Source organism: Gallinula chloropus (assembly GCF_964237585.1).
Source record: "Gallinula chloropus genome assembly, chromosome: 3".
NCBI lineage: Eukaryota > Metazoa > Chordata > Aves > Gruiformes > Rallidae > Gallinula > Gallinula chloropus.
The window spans coordinates 102,735,993-102,753,158 of record NC_140087.1 but is presented as its reverse complement, the minus strand read 5'-3'; the positions used below and the strand labels follow the sequence as shown (position 1 = coordinate 102,753,158).

At 40.7% G+C, this 17,166-nt stretch overlaps 1 protein-coding gene across 1 annotated transcript in view; it reads right to left on the bottom strand.

Moving 5' to 3' along the window:
• The window catches only part of SNTG2 (syntrophin gamma 2), a gene marked incomplete at both ends in the record, with an annotated part of 269,535 nt that overhangs the window by 79,593 nt on the left and 172,776 nt on the right, over positions 1 to 17,166 (bottom strand). The window contains one exon of the mRNA XM_084261688.1: positions 8,585 to 8,676. Coding sequence (XP_084117814.1) covers positions 8,585 to 8,676 — 92 coding nt within the window. The remainder of the gene's footprint in view (positions 1 to 8,584; positions 8,677 to 17,166) is intronic.

Sequence of the window (17,166 nt, the reverse complement as noted above, 5' to 3'; positions counted from 1 at the left end):
AACTTTTAATTATACAGCCCTATTCTACATTTTTTTAATTGACAGGTGTTGTTTAATTAAATGGGAGGAAGGTGATACAGCATGTGAAACAACAACACTACTCCTCCTTTTCCATCACAGAAGAGAAACAGTTTTAATGCTAATGCTGCATCACATGCATACTTTTGAAATTTAATGATTGCTCTTGAAGACATTTCATGCTTTTTAATTAATAGAAGCTTTTTCAGACACTGAACACCTATGCGTGGTGTTTACATGGACAGTCTGAACAGCAGTACATATTTGAGACTTACATTGCTCTACACACTAGAGTAGCTATGCATTTCAATCAACAGGATTAGGATTCTACCAGTGAGGTACAAATTAAACACCTTTCAATTATATAAGTTTCTCTAGAAGTGATTAACAATATGAGTATTTCATCACAGTTGTGCTGCTAGGTGCTATTACATTATTATTTTAATGAACCAATGAGGTACAAGCCTAAGCTCTTTTTAGAGAATACATATGGACTACCTGACAGAATCTTACACCTTTTCCTTTAATTTGTTTCCCTCGGGCTGGTATGTAATTGGTTCCTGAGTAACCTCAACAACCTTGCCTGGGACACCTTTCCAGACGTATTTGTCCTTTGGCAGGGAGGTGCCAGGGGCCAGAGTAGTTTATATTAAATCTCAGCACAAAAAGCAGGAACTAATTATGACTCTTCTCAAGCTGTAACAACAGTCAGAAATAAAATCCCAACATTAAAGGTATCTAAGGAAAAGAACAAAGTATCATGTTGAGATTCTTATGGTGTTACACAACAAATGCAAATGTACACAAACTTTAGCTGTCAGTGACAGCTTTTGGCAGCCTTCCATTTCCCCAAATGGGGCACTGCTGTCCTTAGAAAAACTAGGTCAAGGTTAGGGAAATTCTTTGAACTCCATGCAGTCTGCACATCCCTCAGCTGTATCTGAGCTTTGACTCTTGTTTTCCAACTCACTAACCAGGAGCTCAGTAAGTGTCAGTTTGTCGTGGGACTTTTGAAATTACACTGGATGCAACTTTGTGGGAGAACTCATCTTAGTTTTACTATTATTTTCACTTCAAGCCATTTATAGCATTTATGTGAGCTTCTGGATTTCATCTATGCTAATACCCAATCTAGAAACAGGGCATATAGTGATGCCCTGCTAATCATTATCAAGGTAATTTGGGTAATTTCAATACCATTTCTAGTATTTGGAACAGCAACTGAACCCTAACTCAGGGCAACAGTAGATGGATCTTTTTAGTTAAAAAAAAAAAAAAAAGTAAAGGCTTCCTTTTGTTTCTCAGCTTCCTCATTTAGTCTTCAATGTCACAAACACTACACACATATTTCCCTCTAGTCAAGGACCTGAGATCCTCTTTACTGAGCACTTCAAAGACGCCTGTTCTTTCTGCTCACCATGTTGGCAACAGGTGAGAAATGGTCCTAATTTCATTTATTCATACAACACAGTTTGAAATGTCTAACCTCTCTTTGTAATCTAGCTCTGACCTCAACTGTTCAATTTTGCACCTTTGTAGTCATGGGCAGGAGAACAGATAACAACAGAAAAAAGATGATTTTGTCCAAATCAAATGCAAATTTAATTCCCACAGAGTTCTCATTCTGCACTCCTGAATATCACAACCCAAACAGAAGAGCACCATCTATTAATAAATAACACTGCTCCCCAAAACTCCTTTGTCTATCTGTGTAAATGCAAGGTACTCAATACAGAGGATTACAGAGCAATACAACTCTGGTGACTGGTCTGATGAATTGCTCCCTATGATCCATCAAGTAAACACAGGGACTTAAAATATTTTAATTGGAAGTGCAATATAGTTAGCCCAAACAAACTCATAAGGATAAACAAAATGACCCTATTTTTATCAGAATTGTAAAAAACTGCTGCAGACTAAAATGAACAAATTCATAAGAACTATTAGAAACAATGCAGTCACATGAAAAAGGCTGTGTGCAGGAAAAATATGTATAATCAAAAAATGAAACCAGATACCTAACAAATTCTACAGTTCCACTGTGATCCTGCTGCACTTTTTTCAGAAAGATGCCAACAAAGCCATCATCTCTTACCCAACATTTTTTGGTTCTTGACCTTGTTTCCAGTGGAAATAGATTTAGGCCAGCCCCACTGAAGCTGCCTTCTCTTAAGGTGTGTGAATATCAGAATAATTTTCGGTGACTTAAGTGATCGCATTTAAAACTAGTATTAGATGTTACAAAGCTGCAAATATTGTACAGTGTTCATTTATTGAGAAGCAAATAAGACCTTTTTTTCTATTTTCAATCCCAGATTTCTTTTCACCAGTATCTGTTAAGCCTCTAAGTTAAAAAAAAGCAACCAACCAACCAAAACTAAACCTAAACCCAAACCCATATTTGACTTAAACTTTACTGGTGTATACAAGAACCACAGAATAACAGAATAGTTTGCACTGGAAGGTACCTTAAAGATCACCTGTTTCCATCCACCCCTGCCATGGGCAGGGACACCATCCACTAGACTGGGATGCCCAAAGCCCCATCCAACTTGGCCTTGAACACTGCCAGGGAGGGGGCAGCCACAGCTTCTCTGGGCAGCCTGTGCCAGGGCCTCACCACCCTCACAGGGAAGAACTTATTCCTAATATCTATTCTAAATCCAGCCTAGGTTTAAACCCATTATCCCTTGCCTTATCACTACTCTTCCTGACAAAGAGTCCCTCTCCAGCTTTCCTGTAGGCCCCTTCAGATACTGGAAAGCTGCAGTAAGGTTTCCACAGAGCTTTCTCTTCTCCAGGCTGAACATGCCCAACTCTCATAGCCTGTCACTGTAGGAGATGCGCTCCAGCCCCTGTTCACCTTCATGTCCCTCCTCTGGACTTGGTCCAACAGGTCCATGCCTCTCTTGTCCTGGGAACCTCAGAGCTCGACACAGTACTGCAGGTGGGGCCTCATGAGAGCAGAGTAGGGGTGATACTAGTGTTTAATTTCTGTGCAGAAGAAATTACAACCTTATCAATCAGATGTTAAATATTAGAAGAAATTAGTGCTGAAAAGATTAGCAGTGACAGTGGGGGTCAACAGACCTAAACTATAAGACTTCTAAAGATACTTTTTATTCATTTCATTAATGTCATAGTGAAAGTACCAATCAACTCTAATCAGAATTAGAAAAACAATGTGCTTTTGAATAGATAAATCTAAATCACACATTTCCTTAACAATTCTATCATAGTGGTATAGCAGTGGAGTAAGAAGGTGTTACTTAACAGACTTTTTCCAACTATGATTTCTGAGAGGTATAATTAGAAACAGAAAATTTGGATTATTTTTCGCTGTGTGTGGAAAGGGAACTTCACATTTTATTCACTGAAAAAAGGAGTACCCTTATTTGCAGTGTGTTTATTTAATTTCATAAAGGTCCTCAGCACAGCAGCAATCCAAAATATTCAAGTGTTGCTAGCTGTGCTGGTCTGTTTTAATTTTATCTTCAGCAAATAAATGTAAGACATGGTGACGATTACTTTCAAGAGAGAAACCAGCACTGTATCTCTAAGTAAGCTATTTTTTCTATTTATCAGATTAATTACATTTTATGCACGTACATTACTAAATGATACACTGTGCGCTGGAAGTCAATTTAAAGTTGCACTGCTTTCATGTTCAATGAGAAATCCATGGATTTTCAGATCCAGAGTTGGCAGCATCTATCAGCATTACATGTTAAACTGCTCTAATAGAAAATGCATTGATTTTAAACCCTGAAACTTTTCTTCTCTAAAGTGAGCTACAGGGTGATAAAAATGAAGAATAAAATTAAACTTAAAAATAATGAATGGTGTGTTTATACTGAATTGGAAGGCTCTACATGAACATTAAGAAACAAAACTATTAAAGTTGTCAATGATCTGATCACAGACTCCATTAAAGTATCCATCAGAATTGCTTTTACTCTCAGTAAGAGGGTGTCCACTGTCCTTTCTTGGATCCTCTTCCCTTTACATGCTTGAAATTGAGACATATTCTCTCATTCTGGAACCAGAACTATGATAGACATTAAACATTTAGTGTCCCACTGATCCCACGGAGACCTGAGCATCTTTTTTTTTTTCTTTTTGAAAAACTGCACTTGGTGATGAAGTAAGCAATGTCTATTTTTAAAGCAAACCATTTTCACTTAACAGATGAAACAAAGCCACTGAGGAAAAAAATTCTAAAGCAATTTAGAAAATTTTAGAAAATTGCCTGTTTAGTTTCATTTAACTGACTAAACTAAACATACAGTATCAAAATTAAATTAAAGTTATTAAATTACATGAACACATAGAAAATTATGATTTATTCCTGCCTCACTTTGCGTATTAGAACATCATTTTTAGACAATTCAGGGTGGCTGGATTTTCAAACACAAACACTGTCTATGTTCTCCCTTTGCATTATAAGTACCATATTATTCAATGGTGTCTTAAAAGAGGAGTTTGATTTATTTCCTGTCTCCTTTTTTGCCACCCCAATTTCTCCAGAGAGCTGGCCTGGACATCCTGGATATTTGAACATCTAGGAGAATATTTCTACAGCATTTTCTTCACTGTTTCGTAGTTACAATCCTTCAGATAAATAACCTGTAATCACTTGCCTAGAGACCACCTCCTCTGAATGTTTTATGTTCCCCTCTGAAATTTCACATTGTGTTTAATAAACCACTTATAAGATACAGATGAATGTATCTGCCACTACCAATCTCTATAGCATTTATCACAGTGCTCAAGCACAATATAATTAGGTGTGAAGAGAGCTCATTTCTCTGTGTTCCAGAGAACCCTGTTAAAGTGCTATACTGCAAACTGCTCTGATATAGGAGGATGTATATAAATCCTGAAGATGATATCATGTCACATATAACAGATGCTTTGCAGCAGAGGTGATAAAGATATGTCTAACAGAGACAAGCTAGCAGCAGAACTGAAAATAGTATAATCATAGAATCTCCCGAGTCGGAAGGGACCCATAAGGATCATCGAGTCCAAATCCCGGCTCCACACAGCGCCAGCCAAGTCAGAGCTTGGGACTGAGTGCATCGTCCAGACACTTCTTGAACTCAGTCAAACTCAGTGCTGTGACCACTTCCCTGGGGATCCTGTTCCAGTGCCTGACCACCCTGTCAATAAAGAATCTCTTCCCAGCATCCAACCTAAACCTTCCCAGCATCCAACCTAAACCTTCCCTGTCTTAGCTTCATGCTGTTCTCTCAGGTTCTATCACTGGTCACCAAAGAGATATCGGTCTCTGCCCCTTCCCTCCCCCTCATCAGGAAGCCATAGACCGTGATGAGGTCACCCCTCACCCTCCTCTTCTCCAGGCTGTACAAACCAAGAGACTTCAGAATCACCTCGTAAGACTTCCCCTCCAGACCCTTCACCATCCTCACTGATCTACTCTGGACACTCTCTGAATATTTTTATGTCCCTCTGGTACTGCAGTGCCCAAAACAGCACACAGTACTCAAAGGCCACAGCAGTACAGAGTGGCACAATCCTCTCCCTGGACAAGCTGGAAATGCTGTGCTTGATGTACCCTAGGATAGGGTTGGCATATCATCTTAGTCATTTTAGGCAGAAGCAACTTGATGTTAACATTGCTTAACTACTGCCTATATATGATACAAACTGGTATCATCACAATGCAATCCATTTTGTCATGTGAATGTCACAGCATGAACTAAGCATTAGCTGAAGTGTCTCTATATTGCTGCTTTTCAGAACAGGTATGCTAAATGAGAGCTTGGTAAAACTGGCATAACAGTAATTCCTTACATCTCCCTCCTGTCCTTTCCTTTACATGGTGTGCTTTCTTTGAGCAGCATTTACATTCATAAGTATATGGGCATTGTCTAATATGGCGTGGATCTGACTGTGGTTCAGAAGGCACACAGAACTACAATACAGACAAGATGCAATATTCAGGTCAACAAAGCTGGTAAACAGGTCTTATGAGGCGCTGCTGAGGGAACTGGAGTTATTTAGTCTGGAGAAAAGCAGGCTGAGGGGAGAGCTTATCACTCTCTACAACTACCTAAAAGGAGGTTGTAGACAGGTGGGGGTCAGTCTCTTCTCTCAAATAACAACTGATAAAACCAAAGAAAATGGTTTCAAGATGTACCAGGGGAGATTTAGTTTGGAAATTAGGACACAATTCTTCATGGAAAGGCTTGCCAATCACTGGAACAGGATGTCCAGGACAGTGGTTGAGTCATCATCCCTGGAGGTATTCAAAAGACCAGTAGATGTGGTGCTTAGGAACATGGTAGAGTGGTTAGACTTGGCAGTGCTAGGTTAACGGTTGAATGTGATGATCTTAAAGGTCTTTTCCAACCAAAATGATTCTATGATTCAAAGTGAGTCAGATCGCTGCTACCAAGGTGACATTAAAAAGGGATTTAAATAACCACAGTTTTACAGGGCAATACCATTATAGGAAATGTCAGCTCTGCTCTTCCTTGACAATAAAAATGAAAATATCCAATTAAAAAAAGTAGACCTGACTATCTGGTAGCTGAAACACATTTACAACCACTTTTCTGATCACAGCCCAGTTATACTCACTGCTTAGTTTGATAAAAGTTTGACAGCACATCTCCAGTGGACAATCTCAAAAGCCAGACATATTGCTGCTCGAATACTTAGGATCTTGTTTTGGCATTTCAGAATAAGAAATTTTTCATTTCGTTTCCTCTGGAAGGAGTTAATGACTTTTTTACTAGGCTAGATATAAGGTAGATTATTTTGCCTTATTTCACTTCTAGGTCACTGTGTCTGGTGCATACATAGCTCCTCATGTGACTTTATGTCAAGTTTCAGAAAAAATTAAGTGCTGTATAAAACCAAGCTAGTACTTTAGTATTCCCCCTTTTCCTTTTTTTACTTTCTGTGTTTCCACTTCTATTTCAAGCTTACAAACAGTCTTTTGTGTGCTACCTTGGAAACTAACTCTAAATTACCCTGTTACAAATCTGAAAAACTCCAGCCATTTGTTTATGTTTTTATAATGTGTAGAATTCAAAGTGTGCAATTCCCACAGTACAGTCATAATGATTATTGAAAGTTATTACAGCACATGCATTCTAGCACTTAATAGGCATTAATTTACTACAACATGCTAATGCAGTCACAGGCAATCATCTGACCATAGGTCTCTTCTTAAAATGTAAGTTTTCTCATCCTATAATGTAAGCTTTTTGCAGAAAATAACTTCCTTTGTCTACCAGAGCACCTGATAGGCAGGCATTGGAGAATTCTGGACCCTGAAGACAGATTGGATTTCTTCAGTAAGACAATACACGGTAACTTAACAGTGTGATTATCTGGATCATTAAATACAAAGAAACCTTCTGTCTCTATACTCAGTTCAGACCCCAAGCACTAAGGTGTTGGGATCAACACAGAAAAGGATATTTCTATATATTTATCATATGTATATCATATACTTACATAACGCTATCAAGTGAAAATATAAATCTTAAGGATTATTTTATAGAGAGAGTGTTTAGAAAGGCAAAGCTTGGGAGAAACACAGTAAGCAGCAGACACTGACATCTCTGGCTGAGCAGGACAGAAAAGGGAAAACAAAGGAGAGGAGAAGTCTTCACTCCACCCACTGGACATTCTTTCTGTAAAACTTAATATCCAACTGAGAGGCTACAGATGCACTTTTGGGGAGCTAAACCAGTTTTGAGCACAAAGGTCCATATGCTTGTACAGCTGTTTGCATCTCCAATCTTCATTTTTAAAAGAGCAATATTGTCGCCTACTAAGTCATCCTATCTTTGGCATTGGTGACTGGTATTTTTCCCAGAAAGAGAATTTGTTTTGGGTTTTTTGTGAGCTTTTTTTCCCCTACAATGCTGTAATTAATTCCATCATAGCTGTTCACTGCAGAAAAGAGAAGTGAATATCACCTGGATTCAAGAAACAGACAGAAATATGAAGAGCTGAGAAAGTCCTTGACTGTCTGACAGCAACTAAAAACATCAGGGTGTTATCAGCACTGCTTTCATTTTAACTCTCAAACACAGCATTCCATCCGCTGCTACAAAAGAAGTTATCTCCATCCTGACCAAAACCAGGACACCCCCCCAAGTTTGTTTTCCTATTTTCTTTGTCTTTTTCTTCCTTTCTTTTTTAGCATGACAGTTTGCTTCAGTAATTCAACTTTACATTATTTTCTGAATTCCATGTATATTTCATCATCTGTAGCTGGACTAAATGCAATAGCACAATACTACAATTCAACAAAGTATGACACAACTTTACAGGATTTCACGCCTACACAATAAGTAAATGTTACTCTGATCACTCCTACAAGCATCTCAGTTTCCTCAGAGTAAGAACCTAGCAGCCCAGGGCCCCATGGTGACTAGCACAGAACTTTACATGAACTTAAAAAACAGTGAAGCAAACAATAACAACAGCAAAATTACGGTAGTCTTACAGTCCTACAGTAGCACTTTGAATGGAAAGAGAACTGTCATAGCTGACACTGTGTTTTAATCATTCATTTGCTTACAGTGTTCGTTGAGTTTCCATTTAAATGTAAGCCACTGTCAAAGAGAGGTGATGAAGCTCCACTGCTGTGATCACTGGATGGTCCAGGGGAACCTTGAAATCGTGAAAAATAATTGCTTATGTTAAATATATAAATGGCAACATATATTCCAGCTGTAAAACACAGGAAGAATTTTTAATATAAATCGCCAAGCCAGAAGTCCTACTTGCATTTTAGAATGGCAGTCAATAATGTGCCCATATGCTACATATATCTTATGTCTAGAAAGAGAAAGGGTAGCTAGATGTTATTTTATGCAGGCTGTGTTCATGGGAACTACTTGTATTCTCAACTATTTGCAAGATTAATCCTTTTTTTCACTAAGAATGAGATATTCAAAACCAAGGAAGAAATTCAATTACACAAATCCCACTAATTTAGTGAATACATTTCATATTGAGTGCTGAAAGTCTCACCTTAGAGTACAACCATGGACCTTACTTATAAACAAAGGCAATATGAAACTCTCAGGAAAGTACTAACTGGACACATACACACATTTATATCTTTTTCTTTCAATGCCAATTATTTTCCAGAATGATGCACCATCTCAAACTGAGAAATGTTGTTACTATGTTAACATGTTAATATTACACAGTTATATTCTTGAAGATATCTCTTCATTTAGCAGTTATGCATCATGATTCTGCTGTAGTAGTTAAAGTGACTTCCACTAATGCTTCTGTAACATACAATAATGGAAACAGCACACAGAATTTACACACATCATTGTGTAATTTTTTCCATAATGTAAAATGTTAACATATAGCACCAATAGTATACAGCTAATGTCAGACAGCACTTGGTCTTATCAATAAAGGATATTAACATCATTCAAAATTAATTTTTTCTATGTGAAGCCTGTAGATCATTTCACATTAATAGGTCTGTCAAGTCCAACATCACAAAAGTCAAAAAGCCATTCTTTGTCATATATTTTTGCGTGCATCTATTCTACGTATCTGGGAGACTTAGCAAAATGGAACTTAATCTAACAAAACCTAATTTTCTCTGTAACAAATCTTTTCTGGTTTAGTGCTGAGGTCTCAAAATTATGCCCTGAACTCTGAAACTTCAGTGTGTTTTGATTTGGAGTCCTTTCTGTACAGAGTTAGATGATGTCAGCAAAAGGAACCATTATGCTTCACTTGTATGGGTCTAACCCAAGCACCAGCTTTAGTAAATAGATAAAACATTTTGTAGCTTCTACATACATACAGTGGGTCACAAAAACCTATGTTCTGGCTCATAGATGACCACTTTCTGGAACAGGTGATAATTTATAATTTTACAAAATAAAAACAACGAAATAAAAAAGTTTGCATTAAATCCTGCAATGAAGAGTCTGCCTTCTGGGGAATCCCACTGTCTCTGGCAGTAAACAACTATGATAGTCCATAAGTCAATCAGATTCTTGAAGTGGAATTATGCCACCTCTTCACCAATGTATCAATTTAGGATTTTGAAATCCACGTTTTATCATAACACAAAATACCATATTAGAATAATTTAATTTTTTAAGCAGAGAAATCTGACAACCATTGCAGGGAAAACATCGGAATGAAAGGTTAAGGAACAATTTCCGTCCTCCCACTGTGTACCTGCCGTGTATCTGCACTGTAAGGGCAGAGCAAGTCTGAGACCACCTCATGAGACTGAATGTCTACAAGTCTATGGGGCTGGATGACATGCATCCCAGGGTCCTGAAGGAGCTGGCTGATGTGGTTGCCGAGCCGCTCTCCATCATATTTGAAAAGTCGTGGCTGTCAGGAAAGGTCCCCAGGGACTGGAAAAAAGGTCATGTGACTCCCATTTATAAGAAAGGGAGCAAGGAAGACCCAGGGAATTACAGGCCGGTGAGCCTCACCTCTGTGCCTGGGAAGATCATGGAACAGATCCTCCTGGATGACATGCTGGAGCACATGAGGGATGAGCACGTTATCCGGGACAGCCAGCATGGCTTCACCAAGGGAAGGTCATGCCTTACCAATCTGGTGACTTTCTATGATGGAGTGACAGCATCAGTAGATAAAGGGAAGGCAACCGATGTCATCTACTTGGACTTGTGCAAGGCCTTTGACACAGTCCCCCACCACATCCTTATCTCTAAATTGGAGAGATGTTGATTTGTCGGGTGGACCATCCAGTGGATAAGAAACTGGTTGACAGAACCAGTGGTGGTCAATGGGTCTGTGTCCAGGTGGAGGCCAGTGACAAGCAGTGTCCCCCAGGGGTCTGTCTTGGGACCGGTGCTCTTTAACATCATTATCAATGACATCAGTGATGGAATTGAGTGCACCCTCAGCAAGTTTGCGGATGACACCAAGCTGAGTGGTGTGGTAGACACCCCAGAAGGAAAGGAAGCCATCCAGAGGGATCTTGACAGGCTGGAAAGATGGGCCCGAGGGAACCTAATGAGGTTCAACACTGCCAAGTGTAAGGTGTTGCACTTGGGCCAGAAGAATCCCAGACATAGATACAGACTGGGAGAAGAGCTTCTTGAGAGTAGCCCTGCTGAGAAGGACTTGGGGATTGTGGCAGATGAGAAACTTAACATGAGCCAGCAGTATGCTCTTGAAGCTTGCAAGGCCAATTGTATCCTGGGCTCCATCAGAAGAAGGGTGGCCAGCAGGGACAGGGAGGTGATTGTCCCTCTCTACTCTGCCCTCATGAGGCCCCATCTGGAGTACTGTGTCCAGATATGGGGCCCGCAATAGAACTGTTGGAGAGGGTTCAGAGGAGGGACACAAGGATGATTAGAGGGCTGGAGCACCTCCCCTATGAGGAGAGGCTGGGGGAGCTGGGCTTGTTCAGCCTGGAGAAGAGAAGGCTTTTCGGGGACCTCATTGCAGCCTTCCAGTATCTGAAGGGAGCATATAAACTGGGGGGGATTCAGCTTTTTAAAAGGGTAGACAATGGCAGGACAAGGGGAAATAGATTAAAACTAAAGGGAGTAAGGTTTAGATTAGATATTAGGGGGAAATTTTTTACAGAGAGTCATGAGGGGCTGGAATAGGCTTCCCAGAGAAGTGGTGGATGCCCCGTCCCTGGAAGTAGAATCATAGGGGTTGGAAGGGACCTTGAGAGATCATCAGGTCCAACCCCCCTGCCAGAGCAGCTCCCTAGCTCATATTGCACAGACAGGCATCCAGACGGGTCTTGACTATCTCCAGAGATGGAGACTCCACCTGGGCAGCCTATTCCAGGACTCTGTTACCTTCACTGTGAAAAAGTTCTTCCGCATGTTGGTGTGGAACTTCCTGTGCTCCAACTTGCAGCCATTGCCGATTGTCCTGTCTCCACAGACCACTGGAAAGGGGCTGGCCATTTCCCCCTGCATCCCATACTTCAGATATTTATAAACATTAAAAAGGTCCCCCCTTAGTCTTCTTTACTCTAGGCTGAACAGTCCCAGCTCACTCAGCCTTTCCTCACAGGGGAGATGCTCCAAGCCAAGTGTTCAAGGCCAGGTTGGATGGAGCCCTGGGCAACCTTGTGTAGATCCAGGCCTGGAGGTTGCTGGCCCTGCCTGTGGCAGGGGGGTTGGAGCATTATGATCCTTGGGGTCCCTTTCAACCCATGCCATTCTATGATTCTATGATTTGCTTTTCAGTTTAGAAGCCTGTAGATTTGCTTTGCACTTAAACAGCTTGCTTTCACTTTCTGAGTCACAATGAACCATAGACTTTGCAGACCATGCCCCCTCCATCACTTGCAAGCAAGTTTACAAGTCTTTTACTCTGCTCCCTGCCTATTTATGCTCAACATGAGCTAGCAGTATGTGCTTACAGACCAGAAAGCCAACCATATCCTGGGCTGTGTCAAAAGAAGTGTGACCAGCAGGTTGAGGGAGGTGATTCTGTCCCTCTGTTCTGCTGTTGTCACACCCCACCTGCAGTACTGCATCCTGTTGAGGCCCTGGCACATGCTGCCCAGAGAAGCTGTGACTACCTCCTCCCTGGCAGTGTTCAAGGTCAAGTTGGACGGGGCTTTGGGCATCCTGGTCTAGTGAAGGGTGTCCCTGTCCATGGCAGGGGGTTGGAACTGGATTATCTTTGAGGTCCTTCCCAATCCAAACCATTCTGTGATATGTATAATTTATATGATGCAATACTCTCATCTCTCCAAGGAGCTCTGTTTGCCTCCCCACATGGCAGCCTTAAAGCAGTCATGTAGCCTTTCCTCCTCCTTCTTAGAAAAAAACACAGCATATACACACCCATGATATATATGATATAAAATGTACTAACATGGAGTATGTCTTATAGTACTTCCTACTGTAGCCTTTGCCCAAATAGATGAGACTCCAAATCAAGTGTTGGGTAACAGTCCAAACTCTGGAACATCAGTTTGAGAAAGACTATCCAAAAGTGTTGATGTAAAATAAAGCATCTGCTACAGGTAACTCTCCTCTCCATGATCAAAATACAGTGATGCCAGAAAAAAAGGTATTTGTTATGATGTGACATTTCCAGTAATCACTACTGCATAGCTGTTCTCTCATCCCACAGAAATCACAGTTAGGCAGCCAGCCTATGAGAAACGCAAATCTACACTATGACAGGCTTCATCTGTTTAATACGTCTGTGCTCAGCTGTGGCATTTTGTTCTTTTTAGAAGGTTGGGTCAGGAAGGATCTTGTGGGAGAGGAGAAGATCTCTGACTAATCTCTACCAGAGCAATAGCTGAGTGTGCTCAGGGTAAAAAAAACCAAACAACTTACCCCCTAAGCTAAGAAGGGGTCAGAGAGAGAAAGAGATAGCAAGGGTACAGGAGACTGCAGTTCACAAGAGACAAGACAACAAGACAGCCCTGGGGTAGCAAAAATATGACCAGCAGAACTCTGAGGTGAGGGAAAGAAGCTTTCTAAGGATCATAGGGGATTTTGCAGAGCTAGCAGTTACTCAGGAAATCACTGAGCCAGCTGACACTAAACCTTAAGCAAGAACTCATTTGCAGTGGTAGGAATTGTTTCTAAATCCTGTTATATTCTTTTTGACAGAATCACTGAGATTTTATAAGTAAATAAATAAATAAAATTATTAAATTTAAATTAATTATTAAATTAAATGGTAACAAAGCCTGGATTTGAAAAAAAAATTTTTACAAGCTTTAAGTTTTTTAGACCTAGAAAGGTGTCTATTAAAGTTTTGTCAACTCAGAGTCCCATCAGCAGGTGGCTGCTTATTTCAGTCAGTGAACTATACTACATCTCTGAATAACAAACAAAACCCCCAAAGCACAGGACACCAGATCAATGTATAGCAAGTAGTCAGCAAGACTTATCTTTACAATTTGTGTTATGATCAACATTGCTGAATGATACCAGAAACCTCTTGTATATGAATAAAATCTCATTCATCTAACTTGCTAATTATGTCATAGACAACATCCAAGAGACAAAATCTCATTCTAGAAAACCCACAAAATTAAACCCAAAGGAAACACTCCTGGTCATTTTTAATTACACTCAAACCTTTTTAAATTCAGAATATTCTCATAATTTGGTATACATATAAAGAAGAAAAATTCTGAAGAAAGCCTGTTTTATCAGTAAGTGTCCTAAAGTTTTTCCAGTAGCCATGAATCTTATCTAAAAGGGCCCTACAATTCCTGCTCAGCTTTGGGATGGGTAATGGACTCTGCTTCAGCAAATCCTTAATGGCAATACCCAAGAGCAGAGGACATAATTATCCTGTAACAAGCTAACAGATAACCCTTGTAGCCACTAATAACTTCTTGACTCAGCTCCAAACCCCCAAATTCCTTCCTTTGGTTTCTAGAAATGCAAATTTATATTCTCTCTAGCTGAAAGTGACCCCAAGCAAACCACAGGTCATGGGATATCATCCCAGCCATGGAGCTAGACAACCCAATGAAGCAGACAGTTAATGACCCCACTGGCCCATGCTAACTTTTGATCCAAGCCTGATAGCTTTTTAAGAAAGAAATATTTGCCCTATGAAAAGTTACACCAAGCGTTCTGCAATATTTTATAAAATGTCAAATTCCTGTGTCAGGGAACATTTGCTGGCTTATTTTAATTTACCATTATGGTCTCACAGTATAGTCCAGGAGTTCCAGGCAGTTGAATGAGACAATGATCAGTACTGGCATACCACCCTGGGTTAGGGTCTTGTCCAAACACAGAATGAAGCAGTCCTTGTCTCATCCTTAAAAGCCAATGAATCAGTATTCAAGTCTAAGCGCATGACACATCCTGTATTTGCTGTTCACAATCCATGAGAGTGAAGCAATCAGAGAGCTGTAGGCAGATCTTTCCCTGTCATGACATCCCATGCTTTTGCTAGCCATGGCAAGAGATAGTGTAGGGAAGGAAGAGGTATGAGAAGGAATCAATGGAGGCAGGTGCTACTCCTACCAACATAAGAAATACTAATAAGCCTGGGTAACAGGAAGAGACAGTGTGGTTGCATTTAAAGTGAACACCACAGTACTAAAACTTCCAGCACAGCATCTGGTCTGACAGTGTTTGAAGATTGGGGACCATGTGTCTGAGTCTTCTGCAATGATAGGAAAGGCCAAGATACTTCAGATTTATCCATTTAAATCTTGCCTGCAGCATGAGTTGGGAAGTCCTTTACCACATAGTAGCATTGTTACTTAGCTTGTTATGTGTGCCACTAATTCTTCATGACTGGAATTCCCTTTTGTGCATGGGCTTGTGAAAATCTCTTCTAGAAATAGGGTGCATTATCCCACCATTGCTGTTTTACTGAACTTCAGTGTATGGCCCTAAACCAGACCTATTTTTCATAATTTTCTACACTTTATTTGCTTCTTTCCTTACCAGAAGACTGAATATTTATGTCAATTCATTTACCAAAGATCATCTCACTCACCAAGACTGGTTTCAGCCTGCATTGCATGACTGCCCAGAACATCTTGGAGAAGCAGGTGAGTTCTGTGCTGAGGTCCAGGTTCAGTTCAAAAGAAAAGTAATTTCTTTAATTCCTCAGCTGTCTCATCATACTTGGGAAGTCCTTTTGTTGAGCATGTACCGCAGGACCGAAGGTGCAGGATCATACATGAGAATGGGCAGGGTAGTATAATGCCAAAGATTTCCTTGTGCTCTCCATAAAGGAAGCAAGACTAATAAGCTGCCCAAAATGAGCACTTGGTATCCAAAATGTCTTTGTCATTTAAGAAGCACTGCTTCTTTGCTGTATTGCTTGATAGTCTGTGATAACTTGCCTAAAATGGCACTGTCTTCCTGATTCCAAACACATTTTCTTTTAACAACAGTAATCATGAGCAGACTACAAATTGTGCTAGCTGTCCACAGGCCATGAAACAGGCCCTCTGAAAGAGAATGGAGGTTTTTGTAAGGTAAAAGTTCCTAGTCCAAGTGTTCATAGAGGCTATTTACTTACAGAAGTTTTGCATGCTCCTCTGGTCACATGGAGATAGGACTTGATCTGGTCTCCTTGCTAATCACTGCTTTCTCTTTCCAGGAACAGCACTGAATGGAAGCCTTGGCATGTTATCTTCCCAGACAGAAATAGCTGCAGTGCCTTCTGGTGAGATAGGCAACACAGGAGTCAGGTAAGCTCTTCTCCCATGATGACCTGAATGTGTGTGAACTCCTTATGGAGGTGGCAGCTGTCTCACACAGGTTGTGTACTGGTTGTAAGTGGCAAAGTTCTGGGAGGTAGGGTGGCTTCAGGGGTGGGAGATGGTCAGAGTCTGCCACGTGCCAGACACAGCTGGTTCCAGACAGCTCCAATGGATGCACCACAGGGCATGGCTGAGCCCCACAGCCAAAGTGAGGGTGCCTCTGGGAAACTATTTAAGAAAACGTAAAATGATGACCAGCAGAGAAAAGAGAGAAACTGTGAGGAAAAAAAAATATGAACCTCAAGGTCATTGAAGAAGGAGAGGGAGAAGGTGCTCCAGGATTCAGAGCAGAGCAGTCTATGGAGAGGCCATGGTGAAGCAGGTATTTCCGTGCAGTCCATGAAGGACCACATCAGAGCAGATACCCACACTGCAACCCATGGAAGACCCCATGCTGAAGCATGTGGATGTGCCCTGAAGAAAGCTGCAGTCAGTGGGGGACACATGCTGGAGCAAGTATTTCCCAAAGAACTTCAGCTGATGGAGATGACTCATACTAGAGCAGTTTTTAAAGGACTGCAGTCCGTGGGAAGGACTGGCACTGGAGCAGGGTAAAGTGCGAGAAGGAAATAGCGGTAGAGAGGAATGCTGTGTGCTTACCCCAACTCCTCATTCACCATCCCTTTGCAGAGGAGGTAGAGGAGCCAGGCATGATGTTGGCCCTGGTAAAAGGGGCTGGAGGAGGGTGTTGTTTCAGTTCAATAGCCTTTCTCACTGACTGAGTCTATTTTAACATTTAATACATTAATTTGTTTCCCCAAGTTGAATCTGTTTTGCCTATGATGGTAATTAATAAATGATCTTTGTAAGAGGCTGACTGTAGAACATTTGTCTCAAAGACTGCCTACAGTTATGGGCCCCAACTTATGGAAACATCCTGCCTGACAGATCATGTGACAGTCATG